This window comes from Cinclus cinclus, chromosome 7 (assembly GCF_963662255.1).
Source record: "Cinclus cinclus chromosome 7, bCinCin1.1, whole genome shotgun sequence".
Lineage (NCBI taxonomy): Eukaryota > Metazoa > Chordata > Aves > Passeriformes > Cinclidae > Cinclus > Cinclus cinclus.
Genome location: NC_085052.1, coordinates 31,895,194 through 31,912,540, shown reverse-complemented (window position 1 = coordinate 31,912,540; position 17,347 = coordinate 31,895,194). Strand labels below are relative to the sequence as shown.

General features: G+C 45.2%; 1 protein-coding gene across 1 annotated transcript in view; it reads left to right on the top strand.

Annotated features, from left to right (window-relative positions):
• Positions 1-2,425: 2,425 nt before the first annotated feature.
• The window catches only part of GRID1 (glutamate ionotropic receptor delta type subunit 1), a 493,561-nt gene continuing 478,639 nt past the window's right edge, over positions 2,426-17,347 (top strand). Inside the window, exons 1-2 of the mRNA XM_062496272.1 lie at positions 2,426-2,504; positions 4,669-4,824. Of these exons, the coding sequence (XP_062352256.1) occupies positions 2,426-2,504; positions 4,669-4,824 (235 nt within the window). The remainder of the gene's footprint in view (positions 2,505-4,668; positions 4,825-17,347) is intronic.

Genomic DNA, 17,347 nt, shown 5'->3' with positions numbered 1-17,347 from the left:
TAGCTGCATATTTCTACAAGTTTTAGGCTAGGACGCCAAAGCACTTCTCAAACACGAATAAATTTAGCTTCCTTTCCTCTATGAAAGTCAGAGACTTGGTTCTGCAGTAACACTTTCCCCCTCTCTAATTCCCACACATGTACTTGTTACTGACATATATATGACTCTGGTCAATATAGGTGCTTAACTTTTTAAAGAGCCTGTGTAAGTCACTAAGTGCATATTGATTTGAAGCAAATGTAAATTAGAATTAATTTTGACTTGCTAACGTAGTCAAATAGGGAACATTTCTATTGATCTCTGTCCCAGAAGCCAATTATCTGGATTAAGTGTTTTTATTACGTGAAATGCAGAGTATAGTATATATCATTCTGCATTGATCAGTGTGAAATTGCATATTTAAGACAAGGACTGTAAGTAAGAGTAGTTAACAAGTGATTTATTTTTAAAAAGCATATCTTGTTTTATTTACCGCCTGCTCTTTCCCTGTTCAAATGCTGTGCTTGTAACTACTGCTGAATAGGAGGTTGTTGATGCATGTGGATCAACAGGGATTCTTATTCATATCATTTCCATTTTAGCTTCCTTCCCTTTCACTCTGCTTTATCTATACTGTGTGTTCCCTCTCCCTTCTGCCTCCCAGCCCCCTTATCTATATTTCCTACTCTTTAGCGTTGAGCATTCTTCCCATACTGTGCTTTGCATGAAAAAAATGCTTTCTACATTGAATAAATACATTGCCACGATCGCTCCTGCAAGGGAGAACTGCTCAGCATCAGGAGCATTTACTAGCGCACGTACAGGTGATGGCTGTGAGAAGTGTGCTGAATACACACGGCAGGGATGCTGTAGCCAGTGCCAGGGGTACAGGAGCCGCCGGCCCCTTTGCGGCCACTCTGCCGGGGCTCAGCAGGCGGCGGGGGCCCGCTGCTTCCCCGCCGAGCCCCCGGGCTCGCCGGTGCCATCTCGGGAGCAGGATGCGGCCACGGCGCGCTGTTACCAGGCTTGAGCTTGCAAGACGGCGACCTCCAGGAATCGCTCTTCCTCCCGTTATCCAAAGACTGACATTATCTGTATGTACCATTATAGCGGTCCGTGCCTCAGCCCCGCAGCAACTTAATAATCTTGGTAACATCCTGCTCTCGACTCATTTTCTTGGCAGTGGTTTTAATTGCGTTTCGGGCTCCTGAATGAATTTGTTTTCTCTGGATCCTCGGTATATTGAGACGCTTGTCACGTTTGGGTGCCTGCAATCACTGATGCGTTTGTTTTAGGGGATGAATTAGTCTTCTGAGCCTGAGCATGTCCAATTTATGAATTAGATTTCATTGAAAGCTAGAACAAAACAAAACAAGAAAAGGTTCTGCCGTACCACTTCTCTTCCTCACCACCTCGTCCCCAGCGGGAGGAATAAAAGCGTCGCATTTCCATTTCGCTCTTCGAACGCGGATCATGTCCCGGGCTCGAGCGCGTGGAAGGAAGGAGGAAGGGGCAGTCCCTCCACCTCCCGCTTCAGCGCGGTGCCCCCGCGCCGCCCCCCGTCGCTCAAGTTGGAGGAGCGGCAGCGGGGGCAGCCCCGCGCCCTTACCTGCGGGGGCGTCCCGCGGTGCCGGGCCGGGCGGGGGGCTGCGGCCCCGCGGAACGACCTGAGCCGGCAACCGGGAGCTGCCCACCCCCTCGCCTCCCTGCGCTCCGAGCGCCCGTCCCCTACCCCTTTCCTCGGGGAGACATACATTATACATAAAGATATATTTATACATATGTAACTCCGGGTCTACCTAAGCCTGCTCCGCGGCGGCCACCTGCCCTGCCGTGGGCCCGGCTGGGCGCTCCCCGCAGCGCTGCGCGCTCGCCCCGGCGCGGCCCGTGCGCCCGCCGTGCTGAGCCGTGCCGCGCCGAGCCGTGCCGTGCCGTGCCGAGCCGTGCCGCGCCGTGCCGAGCCGTGCCGAGCCGAGCCGTGCCGTGCCGTGCCGAGCCGTGCCGTGCCCCGGCGGCACCGAGCGCCGAGGCTCCGCAGTCACGTGGCGCGGGGGGCGGGCGGCGGCGGCGGGGGGGCCGCTCCGCAGTTCGCGGTCTGCCGGCGCCCCGGCACACAACGAGCGCTGGAGGCTCCGCCGCGCCGCCTGCCAACCCGGGATCTACCTCCGTGATTTTCTAGACCCGTTTTTTTTTTTTTTTTTGGTTTTCTTTTTTTTTTCTTCTTTTTTTTTTTTTTTTTCCTCCCCGCCGCCCGTTTTCCTCAGTCCTGGAAAATTCTTGGGGTGCTGGGGGATTTTGGAATTTTTTTTCTGAGAGGGGGGTGTTTGGGCATCTCCCACCCCCCCGCGCGCCCGCTGCCTTGTTCCACCTGCCCTTGCGCCTTTTTTCTTCTTCCCCCCTGTCTCTCCACCAAACCCGGGCTGATGTGCTGTGCGAGAGGCTGGAAATGGAAGTGTTGATGCTCTGGCTTTTTCCCTGGATATTTCAGTGCGTTTCGGTGCGGGCGGACTCCATCATCCACATTGGTAAGAGAGGGAGCGGGGACGGTGGGGGGGGGTTTGGAGAGGGTCGCGGTAGATAAATAAATATATAAAGGAAGCGTCTAGTTTAGCCGCGATATTGTCACGGTCAACGGTGGAACTCAACTCCGCGGAGAGACAGGAGGACGGATGGGAGGAAGACAGCTGTATTCCGCCCCCGACTGTAAAGTTAGGGGCGAAATGCCGCCTGTGCGCCGGGCCGGGAGCGGGCAGGGGACCCTCCGGGGCCGTCGCTGCGGTCTCCCATGTGGCTGGGGAGTCTGTGCCTGGACCTGTTTGCGTGGAAAGGCTTTCTTCCCCCCCCACCCCCCGCCTCCTCGCCACTGAAAACAAACAACCGCCCCCATCACCCGAGCTGGAGAGAGGCATAATCTGAACGTGCTCGCAGGGAAAACTTTCGGGGAGAAAATCCCCTGGTTTCCATCCCCTTGGTGTCAGCCAAGCCGGAATGCGGGGGGCGGAAGGGGGAACTTGGCTGGGAAAGGGTTAGAAAGGCGAGCTTTGCAGCGGCTGTGTGAGTGCGTGTGTGTGTCTGTCTATGCGCGCAACTGTTGTGGTTTGAATAAGATCTCATTAAAACCCCTGGGCAGCAAGAAGGCTGGATCAGTGGGAGAAAGAGAGGGATGAAATAAGAGGCAAAGGAAAGGCTGATGTGAACTTTTATGGCTTCTGGGAGCAAGGCACGGTGATGTCCGCGGGAAGCCTGGCAAGCAAAAGCGAGGCTCTGCAGTCACCTTTTGACTGGTGTTGAAAGGTACCGGCAGGAACGAAATTGAGGATGTTTAGGGACGGAGAGGGGGGAGAGAATCACTTGTGGAGGATGACAGAGGAGGAAACGGGACTATGTCCGGGAAATGAAAACCCGTAATTTCCACCAGGCTTTCGGTGAGGATGGGAGATCAGAAAAAGGAGGGGGCCCGGGTAGGAGCCATCCTGGCGAAGGGACGCTCCATGGAGCCAGGAAGCAAGTCCCGTGTCGACCCGAGGCAGAGAAGGGGAGAAGGGGACTAGCCCTGTAACAAGTTTCCCGGCACGGACGACTCCAGGGCCGGTGGGGAAGGCGGCTCCGGTCGTCGCCGCTCGCCTCCGGAGCCTGGGGGCGCAGCCAAGGCAGACAGCATTGCGGAGCCATTAAGGAGATGGGGTCAGCCCTGACCGCAGCGGGGGACTCCGGCCCAGGGACAGTCCCCAGGGCAGGGCAGACCCCCTCGGTACCCGGGTCAGCCCCGCGGGGGGAAAGGGAGGCGGCGGGGCCGCCCTGGGGACGGGCCGGGGTGGAAGAGTGGGTGAAGGAGCCTCCGCGGGTCTCGCTCTCGGCCCCGCTTCTCTTGCGCGTGGACCGTGTCACCTCGGCTTTTCCCCGCACGAACTTCAGCCCGAGTGCTCTTTGCTAACTAAGTGCTGGCAGAATGAGCGATCCGCTGGGCAGGAGCGAGGAGCTGCTGTGTACAGAGCTGTGATGCACACGGACAGTGCACAGAGGCTCAAGCCACAGGCACGCACGGTGTGAATCAGCAGGACTTTTCCTGGCTGGGAAATAATGTTTTTTTGCTTGTTTTGTTGCCAGCTCTAAAAATCTCCGAGCGCCGCGCAGAGCAGGGCAGTAAGCCTGGCGTGGGCACACACACGCTCCATGGAGAGGGATTTTATATAACACACATCGCCAGATGTTTTCACGTTAACTGCATAAACAGGACAGTGAAATTAAAGCTTCCAGGTTACTGGACACAAATCCCGGCTTCACGTTCGCGTGTGCTTGTAAGCCTCAGTAAAACCGCGGCCCGAAAGGCAGCATCTCAGGGAGAGGCCAGCGGCGAGCAAAAAGTTGGTGGAGTTTCCAAGCCTGCTCCCTTTCCCGTCACTGGCGAAGGAAGTCAGTCCATCACCCCGCCGTGGCTCTGGTTCAGGGCTCCGTAAATGCCGGCGGAGCAGAAGTGGCCGGGAGGAATGCTGGGCTTCCCCGTGCCCGGGACGAGGCCGCCTACGTGTGTGTGCCGGCCCCACAGGCGCCCGGTGCCCCCGGTGCTGCCCCAGCCGGTGCCGTGCGAGCCGGCTTGAGCCCTGCACAGCCCAGAGCGGAGTGCGGGTCCGGGCGCGGCGGGCGGGCGGGCTGAGCCCTCCTCACCCTCTGCCGCCTTCCTCCCCTCAGGTGCCATTTTCGAAGGCAATGCTGCCAAGGACGACGAGGTGTTCAAGCAGGCGGTGTCGGATCTGAACCTCAATGACGACATCCTCCAGAGCGAAAAAATCACTTACTCCATCAAGCTCATAGAGGCTAACAACCCCTTCCATGCGGTGCAGGAAGGTGAGCGCCTCGGGCGGCACCCGCGGCGCGGGGGGTCGGTACGTGGACGGGACGGGGCTGAGGGAGGATCGTCCCGTCCTGTCGGCCGGGGGGTGACAACCCGGACCTGTCCTGGCGGTCGGCTGGAAACTTAGCTTCGGTCGGGGGTTGGCGCTGTCTTACAAGGAAAGGGGAGGGACGGCGAGGTGCGGCGGCGACGGCGGCGCCCTGCCCAGCCCAGCCCGGCTCAGCCCAGCCCAGCCCGGCTCAGCCCAGCCCGGCCCGGCCCAGCCCAGCCCAGCCCGGCTCAGCCCAGCCCGGCTGTGTCCGGCCGTGCGCGTAAGGGAAGCCCGGGCCGGGGCGGCAGCCGCGCTGCGAAGGGGTGGGCGGACAGGGCAGGGAAGGGCAGCGCAGGGCATGGGAGGTTCCACAGCGCTCCCGGCTCCGCCAGTGCGGAGGGCAGGCCGGGCCACGGTCGCACCGCTGCCCCCGTGGCAGCCGCAGGGCCACGCGTGGACGCGGCGGGACAAGGCGGGACGCGCGGCACGAGAAGGGTCCCGGCCGCAGAGAGGGAGGGAGGGAGGGAGAGAGGGAGGCGGTGATGCGGCATCCAGGGGCCGGGCAGGGGGCTCGGCTCTGGCGGGAGCGGCCGCCAATGTGCGGGCACAAGCCGGCGCCTCTCCCCGAGCATCCAGGGAGGCAGGGCCGGGGCGGCAGCGTGAACGTGGAGCTCTCTCGGGGGGCCGGGCAGGGGCTGAGGGAGCCGGCTGAAAGCATTCCCAGAGTTTGCGAGATCTGAAAAGTAGCTACGTTGGTAAATCATTCCAATTAGATTCCTTTTTGCAAAAGGGAAACGTTTAAATTAATCAGCTTGCCTTTACAAATAAGACTTTAAAAAGATATTATTTGCGATTTAATGAAGCGAAGGTTAATTATGGCCTAGGTTATTTAAGAAGCTGTGTTTTTCAGTAGTAATTATTCTAGAAACAGAGAGCTATTTATATATCCAGACTAGAATATTTAAAAAAAATGATTCATCACCAGCCTTACCCTTAGTTTTACAGAGCACAGCAAATCTTTCCCGGTACGAAAATTTGCATTAATCCATATGTATTTATGTCTAAGTTGTGTACATGCAAATTACGGCTACAAAATTATACCAAATGTTAATTTTCATGAACTCTGAACAATTTCTTCTGCTCTCTTTTCCTCGGAGTATATGCTAGTTAATATTATCAGGAGAAACAGCAATATGTATCTTTTCAAGGGCCTCATCCCATTGACAGTAGGATTCCTTCAGCTGCTCTGAAAACTTAGCAAGGTGATATGACAAAAAAACCTTTATGAAAATGGGGAGAAGGGGAATTGGAAACAAAATTCCACCGACATACTCATATACCAGAGGAAAACAAAAATCTCTAAATAATGGTGGGTTGATTTATTGGCAAAGAATGACTGAACAATTGGATCTTCTTCCATTTACAAAAACTCAGTGTCCTATATTGGAGCTTATTCATATTCATGGAAGTGACAGTAGTTGGCTGGCTGAACAATGGCTTTCAACAGTGTCTCTTCTCAGAAGTAAAACTGTATGAAACCATTTTGAATGCCCAGCAATCTGAGCTGGCAGTCTAGTGGATGGGGTCCCTTCTCAGTTTTGTTAAAAGCAGGAAAGCATGGCCTAGTGGAGGATTCTTCTTGGTCTAGTAATACTTTTTTAAAATTGAGTTATTTGCTAACCTTGAAGAGTGGGATTACATTTATAAAGACTACTGTGAAGGTAAATTCTCTCTGTTGAAATTTTATGCTGCGTCCACAGAGAAGAGCCTGGTCAGATTTTCAACCACTGTGGTACAGGAGCTTTGTGCTATCTGAATATATGTAAATAAAGATGTTTTCTACCTGTCCCTTCCAAGATGCTCTTTTTGGGGCTCATTGATGTCCCTTCCATTGATGTCCTTTCCAAGATGCTCTTTCACTGCCCATTGCAGTTCAAATTGCTCTTTGATGAACTGATACCTGTTGGAGAATTAAGGAAGTGGTTGATGATTCTTCAGAATTCCAAAAAGTACTTGTTCTCTATCGTTGCTGTTTCTTTAAGGCACTTCAAGGTGTCTTCTTTTTTTTTTTTTTTTGGGATGCCTGCAGAATGATCCTTTCTGCAAGTAAAAGCTTGCCACAATGGGAGGCCTAAGAAAAGAGTGCCTGACTTTGCTCAGTTTCCTGGCTTGCTTTGTTGGTTCAGGTCAGAGTTTTTTAACTTAAGATTTAATTTCCTACCTTTGAAACTGTCATCTGTGTGGCAGAATAATCCATGGGATGTACAAGTTGCTGGTCTGTTCTTACTGAAGAGTGTCTCATTGCCCAGTTTTACTTGGTTTTGTCATTGTATCTCACTGTATGGATGTCCTGCTCATTTTGGTAGAATACTGCATGTAGTAGTCGGAACAACCTGGAGCAAATCTGCTGCCCAGATTGCTCACAGGATCTTGCTGCCACTACATAAAATGCCTTGACTTTACAGGGATGGAACTTCTTCTACAAGTAAAAAACAATTTGGAATAAAAATAGACCATTGTGATATCACCACCAGAATAGTTCATGCAAGCAAACCAATCACAAATACTGTTTTTATTTGAAGTGTCTTCTGCACAGTCTTGTAAGATGACATTGTAAATGATCCTTAAGTCCTTTTAAAGGAGGACTTCAGAGGGGCCTTCATTTCAGTGATACTGTGCCAGTAGATTACAGAAAGTCATCGTTCCATATAACAATGTCTGTTACACAACAATGAAACTTTAATTACTGATAGAGATAGTTCTAGCATGTGTTTGTCCTGGCATTTACTGTGCAGTTAGAGAACATCTGCATGGGTAGGAAGCACGGAAGAGTTGTACCAGCAGGGTTTTCTTGGAGGAGCAATACATTCACAGAACTAAAGGCCAAACAGAAGATACTTTGCTTTTTCATACAGAGTAGTTTTCAGTGCTGGGATGTGCTGAGAAGTATTGCTAGATTTTGGGGAAAAATAAAAAATACTCTAGGGACTTTTCTATAGTGAGATAAGGGAACTATAGTGATAGTCTCAAGTGACTGAAATGGGTAAATAAAATTCAGAGATACTTTTTCTTCAAAGACTTGGTGGACCCTCATGCTGTTGTTTCCTTCTTTGTCTTCCATTTCAATGTATATTACATAAACAAGATCTGTTGTGCTGATAAGTAACAAGATTGTTTTGGTCCCATCAAACTCATTCTATATCAAAGTGTGGCAAATGGGTGCAAGGGAACTCCAGTGGCAAGGGATGAAACAGTAAAGAATGAACAGACTCTGGTGTATGCATAAAATAGGCCTGTTTTGTCTGCCCTTGCAGTCCTTGCATTTTGTAGAATATTGCTTTTCTGTATGTGGCAATTATTTGAAAGAAAAATTGTTTTCTCACTGACTGTTATGGGAGGAAATATACATGGGGAATCATTGTTCTTTTCATATGATTTGGAGAAATAAGCTCAAGCCACAAATGTGAAGTTAAACTAGGTTCTTGCTTCCAAAAGAGCTATGTCCTCAGTTTCAGTTAAGTGATTGCAGTGTGAGCTTGTCTGTGTGTGTGGCGTGTATTTAAACTAGTACAGTAGTAACCTTTTTGTGATTCAAGGATTCAAATAAGCTCAAAGCTATGAGAAACTTCTAAGCTTTCAGTTCAAACTGAGATTTTTGAGCCTGTCATTGATGTTCAGAAGGACTGCTTGTATGATATATGGGTGGCAAACAGGTTTACAGATGGGCTTGAAAATGTGATGGCATACTTAAACTAAAAAAAACCCCAAAAAACTGACCTGTAAATTTTTAAAACGATGCTTTCAAAGGTGGCACAGTTAGCTGTAGGTCAAAACTGGGACACGAGAAAGCCAATACTTACTGTTTGTAGCTCCCTTAGCAGAAGGGATCCGAAGGAGCCTGTTACTCAGAAACTGCAAAACTTTAAACCCCTTTTTCTCAGTGGATGATGCTTACATGTCTGTGGAGCTTTCCTGGAGCTGAACCTTGCTGTTCTCTCTGCATAGCAATTTCAAATGAATTGTTTCTAATTTGGGAGGCCTTGTATGTGTGCTTGTTGATGTTAAAACGCTGTCAGTTCTGGAAACCAGAACAAATTTGGAAAATCTGAATGTGATTTGGGAGCGAGAATGGTGTTCCATAAATGGGTTTGTTGTCAGTCCCATACACACTGCTGTGGAGCAGAGCAGCTCAGAGCTGCTGAATATCATTGAGTGAATGTGATCTGTTGTCATAGTCTGTAGCACTTGGTAATGATACACACTTGACATAAAATAGAATAGACAGAATAGACTATTTCAGTTGGAAGTGACCTACAACAGTATCTAGTCCAGCTGCCTGAGTAATTCGGGGCTGACCAAAAGTTCAAGCATGTTGTTAAGATCAATGTCCAAATGCCTTAACCACTGACAGCCTTGTGGCATCAAGCACCTCTCTAGAAGGGTTGTTCCAGTGTCTGACCACCCTTGCAGTAAGGAAATTCTTCCTCATGTTCAGTCTGAACCTCCTGTGGCACAGCTTTGAACTGTTCCCACACATCATGTCACTGGATCTCAGGGAGGATAGATCAGTACATGGCTCTTGATCTATCTTGTCTCAGTGCATATATTTAATGTTACAACCACAGTTGCTTTCTACAGTTTTATTTGTTGAGAAAGTGTAAGTTGAACAAATAAGATGAAATACAGACCTGGAGAACCAGACTTGGCAGGTCCATTGCTATTTACATTTGTTCATTAAATGTTCATTAAATATTGCGTGTACAAATTACTAGGGTTTTGTGGTTTTGGGTTTTTAGTTAGTTTGTTTGTTAAAAATAACCCCAAGAAACAAGGCTTTATTAATTTGACTGCACTGGCTTGGGGAACTGGTAGAACCTATAGACTATACCTAGATTTTTAAAGTAAAGCACTAAAAAAAAATCTCATCTGCCAGAATTGCAAAGGGTTGGTTTATATTGATCTACTGTCAGTTTTTCTCCAGTGTTTTCTCTTGAGTCTTTCATTGTCTGCTAACTTTACCTTTACCTGCTCTTCTTCCATGCTTCAACACAGATTTCACACTGTTTTCATTGGGGTGCAAGGTCTCGTTTGGAAGTTTTGACAGGTGCATTCTTAACTCTCTGGAAAGTACATATCTTTTTTTCCTAAGTTTAATATCAACTTTCAACAGCTTTTAAAAGCCAACCATCAAGTGTAGGTAGGAGTTCCCACCTGTGGTCAGAGAGGCCTTGCTGTGCAACTACATGTTTTTTTTTTTTACTGGTTCTCTGCATTTAAAAGCTGTTGCTCAGTAGGGTGAATGGGTTTAACAGTTTTACCTCCTTGGGCCCTCTGAGATCAGACCATGATTTATTAAGGACTGCCACAGTGAAGACATCTGTGACACTGTCATCTCACTGTGCTTACGTTTTTATGCTCTACAGTTGTATGTCTTGGTGTATTATAAACATGAGTGTTTGCAGAGCTAAAGCAAACAGCAAATTAGAATGTCCATCTCCTCATATCCTTGTGTTTTTGTTATATTGAAAGCAGAGATGTGCAGTAGGATGGAAAGAGGTTGATTGGTCCCTTTGGTGCTGAGGATGAAGGCAGGCTACAGATTATGGGCCAATATCTATATCCCCTTTTGTTTTGTTGGTTCATCCCTCCTGCTGTTTGTCACTTGGTAGCCAACAGCTGTTCTGTTCTGGTCACAGTTTGGCTGCAGGTGCAGAATATTTGATACTTCTGGGAGGCAGTCCCACTGCAGCACATCCCTGGCACAGGTGTCTTTGCAGGCTCTACTGGGGTCAGTTCCACCCCAGCCACGTGTTCTGCCTTTGCAGAGGCTCCCATCAGTTCAGGCTGGGGCTGGGCTGCCCAGAGCTTGGTGTGGCACTGTCACACGTCAGGAACAAGCATGTGGCACAGCTTAACATGCCAAGGGAGTGAGAGGCTTTCTGTGGAAACTCCAGCAGTGTGGATGGGACTCGATCGGAGCACCTGCTCCTGCCCCAGCTTGGTGGAATCTGGGGGTGGAGAGGAGGCCACGAGAGGCATCTCAGTCCCTGCTTGCTGTAGGATGACAGGGTATGCCTTATTATTTTCATGCTTTGCAGTTAAAAGACTTATTTAGTTTGAAAGTTGTTTTTTGTTTGTTTTTTTTCTTTTACTTCCTCCATCTGCATAGCAGGTTAAGTGCCTTTCTTCTGATTGCAGACTTGCTACTACTTTTATTTTCATCTTAGGTGTGGGTGACCCATCTATTTTAAGGGTCTCATACAGAAAATTAGCTGCAGGTTAGGCTACAGTTATTTTTCAGTATGTAATGGTCTTTCCCACTGATCCTGCTGCTGATCCTGCTCATTTACCAAGGAACTGCAGTTGGGTTTCTTATTCTAGGATTTTGTTATGGAAAATATGCTACATTATTAACTAGTATGTTAGAAATTATTCCAAAAAATCAGAAATAAGCAGTTTTCATAGAAATGTCAGGGAACGTGTTTCAGGGTTAAAGATTTTCTTTGTGTTTCTCTTATTTATTATTTTTTAGAGAAAATAATTTTCTGAGAGCTTTGTCTGTGGCAGCTGTTCTCAGTCATTAATGTGGGGGAGGATCTGTAAAAGTGAAATGAGTACACAAAACCTCCTCAGCCTGATCTAGTTAAAATAATGGCTAAAGAACAGGATCCTGAACTGTGAAATACAATCTGGATATATGCATATACATGCATGCCCATATACCCCGTACAAATAATTTAATTGCTAGACTTACTGTAATATGTCCAGGAGGGAATATGCCTTGAGCCTTTCTATGTTCAGAATCTTCCAGCTATAGATGATTAGGGGATTGACTATCTAAGTATTACATTTTAAATTATGTCTTTATACTTGCTGAATGAGATGAATTTAATATTTTGATGTGATTTATCATGCTGAGGCTTATCCATACAGTGAAAGTAGTTAAAGCTGCAAGTTCTTTGAGCAGAGGGGACATCATCATGTTTATTAAAACTGTTTGTGGCTTACCACAGTTGTTTACTGGAAGGAAGACAAAACAAAACCTCAAAGCCAAGTTATGCAGCTATAATAGTGCCTGACTGTAAGACTACAGCACACCAAGACTGTAGCTGGAACAGTTACTTCAGATTTAACTTTTTGTCATTTCAGAGCAGTCAAAGTATTTTTTTAGGCAAAAATCAAAATGTTTCTCATACTTTTATTCATAGTAAATTTCCTCTGAGGGAAATTCCTGCTGTGTCTTTATTTGTCTCTGTCATCTTGTGCTTAGAGGAGTTTTTTCAGCTTGCCCCTCTGAAAAAAAAGAATTACTTAGATTGTTGGAATCATGCTGCTGTGTGAGTCTTGTAATTGTAGGAAATGTAACTTTTTTTTTTTTAAACCTGCAAATGTCTGTGTTTTTCTGAAAGCGCCCTGCTAGAATGAAATTGATCCACAGAGAGCTCTTTTTTTTTTCCTTGGCAAGCGATTTTTCCATAGTTTTCAGTTATTGGAGTTGATGATTTTGAAAAATGGTTTATGTGTTCAATTTCACATTTTTACACTTCTTTTATTTTGACGTAATAGTACTCAGAGTGATTTTTCTTACACTTAGAAATGCTGTGGGTCCTTTCCATTTGGAAACCCATTGCAAGTGGTCAGGTTTCAGACTGAGGAATGACACATTTTAGGCACAGGGCACATACGAGTTCTGCAGACTTCCTTACACAGAACTGTGTTGGCTCTGAGGTTGAAATCCTCAGTGTCATCCTGAGAATCCTTTCCATTTCACTTTTCTCTGAGGAAAGGGAGCAGCTGATGCTGATACTTAGTGTAGCTCTTTTCATATTAGGAACCTTGTCAAGAAAATGGAAGTGAGATTGTTAAGTAGTATACAACATTTTGAGATACTAATTTTATATCATATGTAGATCTGTAATAATTTCAAAGGGAGATAATAATATGCTAATATGCCAGATTTTCTTTCGTTTACATAACTTTAAGGCAATAAATATCTGAGATGAGAATTATGTTGAAAGGCTTTCTTTTATGTTTTTCCCAATAGCTTGCATTTAATTATAATTTGGAGACTTGATTGCTGTGTTTGAAAAAGGGTTCAGGGTGGGTTTGGAGTGCTTTTTGTAGCCTGAAAGGGTCTGTATTATGAGGAAGAGGCTGTCTGCACTGGCACAGCTTTTGTGAAGTTCCTTCATTCTGACCATGTTGTGCCTGTCCATTTTCTCCCTTCTGCCTGTTACATATTCAGTCATGCAGTAAGAATACTGGAAAGCACTAACAGCCAGTCCTTAAAGGTAGAAAGAACCAAGGGGCATTAATTTCAAGTGTTGTTTGGCTGCATTAAAACACACAGCAGGGTTTCTGCTGCTTGACCTTAACTGAGAACTATTCCCTTAGCAACCTTTCATAGAGAGAGTAAAAGGACAGTAAGAAAACAATTTCTCCCCCATATAGTCAACAGAATCATATATAAGAAATTAATTTCTCTCATATAAACACATGAATCTCAAACCAAAAACTCCCAGTGGGGCCAGGGACTCATTAAGTATCCTATTCCTCAGTCTAGTAATTGAATCCTCTGCTTTTTAATTTATTTATCTGTGTCTTAGAGATTTTAACTAGTAATGTTGCTGATGGAATCCTTTCAATGTCCTCAAAATCTCATTGACAATCTGGTTTGTTCTTATTTAGAAATTGAATGAAAGGATTTTCCACAGAACTGAATGTTTGTAAAGTTAATGAGAATTGTCTTTGTCAGTGGGTAAATGACCCTGCTTTATACCATTACATGATATTTAGGAAACACCAATTATTTGCTGCTTGATAATACTTTCAGTAGAGAAACTGTGTAATGATCTGGAGCATTTCCATAGCCATTTGTCTTCTTAACCTCTCTGCTCCTAAATAAAGGTAAAACTTGGGATGGTGGAAGGAGGAGTTGGCTTACAGGAGACAGAGCCTCTTAGTGTTGTTATGCGTTTACATATCCTTTATTTTAAAACAGTTTATTTAAACTTAATTTTACATTGATTTAAAAAATGCTTCAGAACTCCAAAACAAACTCTGGTGTAAATTGAGCATTGTTTTGTGTGAGATATTAGCTGCATTTTAATTGAAAAGGCTGATGATTTGCCCATTTTCTATTTTACTTGAAAATATTTTTGGAATGAGAAAAGTTATCTGAGAAGTTTAGAGAAAAGGAACTTAGGATGTGATGCCTGCAAGGGCAAAACCAGAGAGGGCTAGGATGTTGAAGTGCACAAAAAATAAAAGGGAGCAACCTAATTATCTGCCTTTTTTTTTTTAATGAAATTTTCTTTCCTTTCAGCTTGTTTTCTCCTGAAGTTCTTCAGTTACTGTGGAATTAACAGTGTTTTTGATATAGGCAGGACTTAGTGACCCAAACAGAGATAGAAAAAGCTTGTGCCTCCTCCAGTCTGAGCAAAGTGTTTGCACAGTGTAGGTCTGGTTTTTAAAGAGGCTGAAGAAGGGCAGTGGTGCCACAATTTAGACCAGTAATCGTTTTGCAAATAATCAACTGGTGCAAGGCATTTCACTTTCCAAGAGGAGAAAAGGGGTTTTTCCTCACAGGATAAGCTGGGGAAAGATAGGGTGTAGCAGAAGTTGAGGTTGACAAACCTTAGCTTGCAGAAAGGCACTTGCCCAGGAAAGCTTGGCGTGAGTGTGCCCATATCTGGGTTAAAGCACTGTGTAATCCACATGAAAAGTAATCTCATGTTTTAGCACTACCTAGGTTTTTTTTTTGGTTTTTTGTTTGTTTTTTTTTTTCTCCCCCGCTTTAAAAAACCCTCTTTCTAAAGGCTTAATGCTTTGTTATGTGTTGAGGGCAGCTTTTGTGACCATGGTGTGTCCTCTTTGCTTTTACACTGCTGTTTTGAAATACAGTGTAACATCAGATAAAAGTGAGAGTCATCTGGGTGATGTAATTAGTGACACCTGATTCTTTTAGAATCAAATCTGCAAGCCTAGTTCTCAAAAGGCATTTTACTGTATTTCAGCAGACTTTTTTTCAGTAACCCAATCTTTTTCTTAGGAGATGTTTCCCTGTGTTATCCATTTGGTTTGTTCTTAGTGTTTTGTTGCCAAGTTAGGGACTGCAGAGTTATAGTTGGTATATTTATGCCTGGGGTTCTAAACTAAAACTCCAGTTTCTGAAAAGCATCTAGCTGAGGAGACTTTCCTGTCTGTGGTTGCACTTTCTAGAGCCACCTCATCACTTCTAGCCATGCCCTGTTTTGTATGAACAGCAGGTGCTTCATTCTACCTCCTGGTGAGGTTTGTAAGTGTAAATTTTTCTTCAAATTATGATGTCTTTTTTTACCTGTCTTCTATTGTTTGGCAGCATGGTGTTCCCACCATACTTCCCTCTTCCCTGCCACCACGCAATGCAATAGATTTTATGAACACGCTTTTCATGATTTACTGGATTATTTTATTTCCACTGCATTTTAATCATCATGATGACATCTGTTGACTGCAGTACACAGATGCTTTGTCAGAGTATGTTCTAAGGTTTGTAAATGCTTACTATGTGTGCATGACAAAACTAAGGTTTTGTCTTTTTCATTTACATTACAAGAAGTGGAATTGCATTATGGAAATGAAAAGTGTCTCTGGAAGGCTTACTGCTTTTCAGTGACCAACAGGTGAAACCTTTATGTTTCTCTGTGTTACCTGCTGCAGTGAGCCTTGCATCACAGAATTAAGTCTCTCGTCCTGTTTTCACTGATATGAAGGGTAACATTCCTCACTTAAAAAAAAAAAAAATTATTCTAGATTTTAACCTTTAAAGTTAACTATCACCTCCAGTGTAAGGAAATGGAGAACACACAGGGACAAGAAGCCAGAGCTGCTTCTTCAGGACACCTCTATAACTCTAAAGAATGGCAAAATACTAGAAATGTAAAAAAGACATTACAGCAGTGGTCAGTTGTATTTCTGTAGGGCATTCTGGCAATGCTAGTAGCTAAAAGTATTCAGACTGAAATGGTAGTTTGGTCAAAAACCAGTTCCTAAAACTCCTGTGAAATTGAGTCAGATTACACATTGTCATAATTTCAGAGTGTCTGTGTTTTCTTTCTTGTGTTATTATGTTCAAAGAGGTGTTGTACTTTGGGCAGCTCAACATGAAGAAAAGTGCTTGGTGGGTATGCAAGAAATAGCTTGTTGATCAAAGATGGGAGTTTATGTCCTGCATTCATGGTGGCACTTGTGCTCTAAACTGGATTTCGTTAATGCTGATGATTGATGTTTGCTGTTGCTGGCCTGCAGGGAAACTATTTGTAGTCTGGAGTCTTGTCTCTTGCCTTGAGAAGTTTTGGGTGGTGGTGTTGAGTCAGTAGAAGTGCTGTGAGAGGCTGTAAGGTCTGGATCTAAAGGATGCTGTAAGAGGAAGGCTTAGAGCAGGATGTGTGTCATGTTTTGGTTCTGAAATACATTTTCTCAGAAGAACAAATGAAGAAGCTGTGACATGGGGTAATTAATAGGGAAGCAAATTCTCTTAGATCTCTTGTGTTTATAAAAAAAGAAACTGTGCTTTAAAATGATGGAAATAATACATTCTTTTGGGCTTGCTGGGAAGAAAAACTTACAGTCTGTAACTTGTGACAGACTTAGAATGTAGAAAGTTGGGTTTCTTGATTTTTTTTTTTCCTTACAGAAATAGCATTGCTAAATTGCCCAGGGGTGTAGTCTACCTCTGTACAAAACCTGTGCATGGAGTGTAAGTTAACTGTAAAATTCATACACTGTGAAATGCAGCACAGGAGCCCAGAGAGCTACTGAACAAGGCCCTGGAGAAAAATATGTATCTTACATACACACAACACTTTACCTGGCAAAATTCAACTTAAACTCAGTCATGAGAGGACAAAGGGATAGGCAGAAAAAGGTGTGAGCCTGGATTGCTCAGTTCACTTTCTGGGACAATGAGGGGAATTAACAAGGTAAAATTGCTCTGTCTGAGGTTGAAGAAAAACTAGAATGAGTTTCTCTGAGTGCAGAACAGCACAGCAACAGTTGGAAAGGCTCTGCTGGCTCCAGTGCCTCTGAGAAGTGCCTTAAGGCACATTGAAGGCTGTCATCTTGCCATTTAAATCTGTCCCCAGCTACTTTGTTGGTGAAGTGAACCAGACTTAGGAAATATAAATAAATATATAGATTTAGAAAGTTCTGTCATATCACCATCTCTTCAGGGCTACTTTGAATGTATAATTTGCAAATATGTTGTCAGATTATCACATTAACTGGGAAATAGTCATATATCCTAGGGCCTTTGGCAAATGCACTTTTGAAACTGAGAATTTTAAGAGGTATTTTCAAGATTTAGCATGTTATTACAATGTTAATAAGTAGCTTGAGAACTGAAGAAAAACGTATGATAGTGTTGATAAGCTGGAAACTATTGGAGGAAGCCAGGCTAAAGCTCAAACAGACATGTGTGAGGCAAAATGAAATTGCTCCTCAAA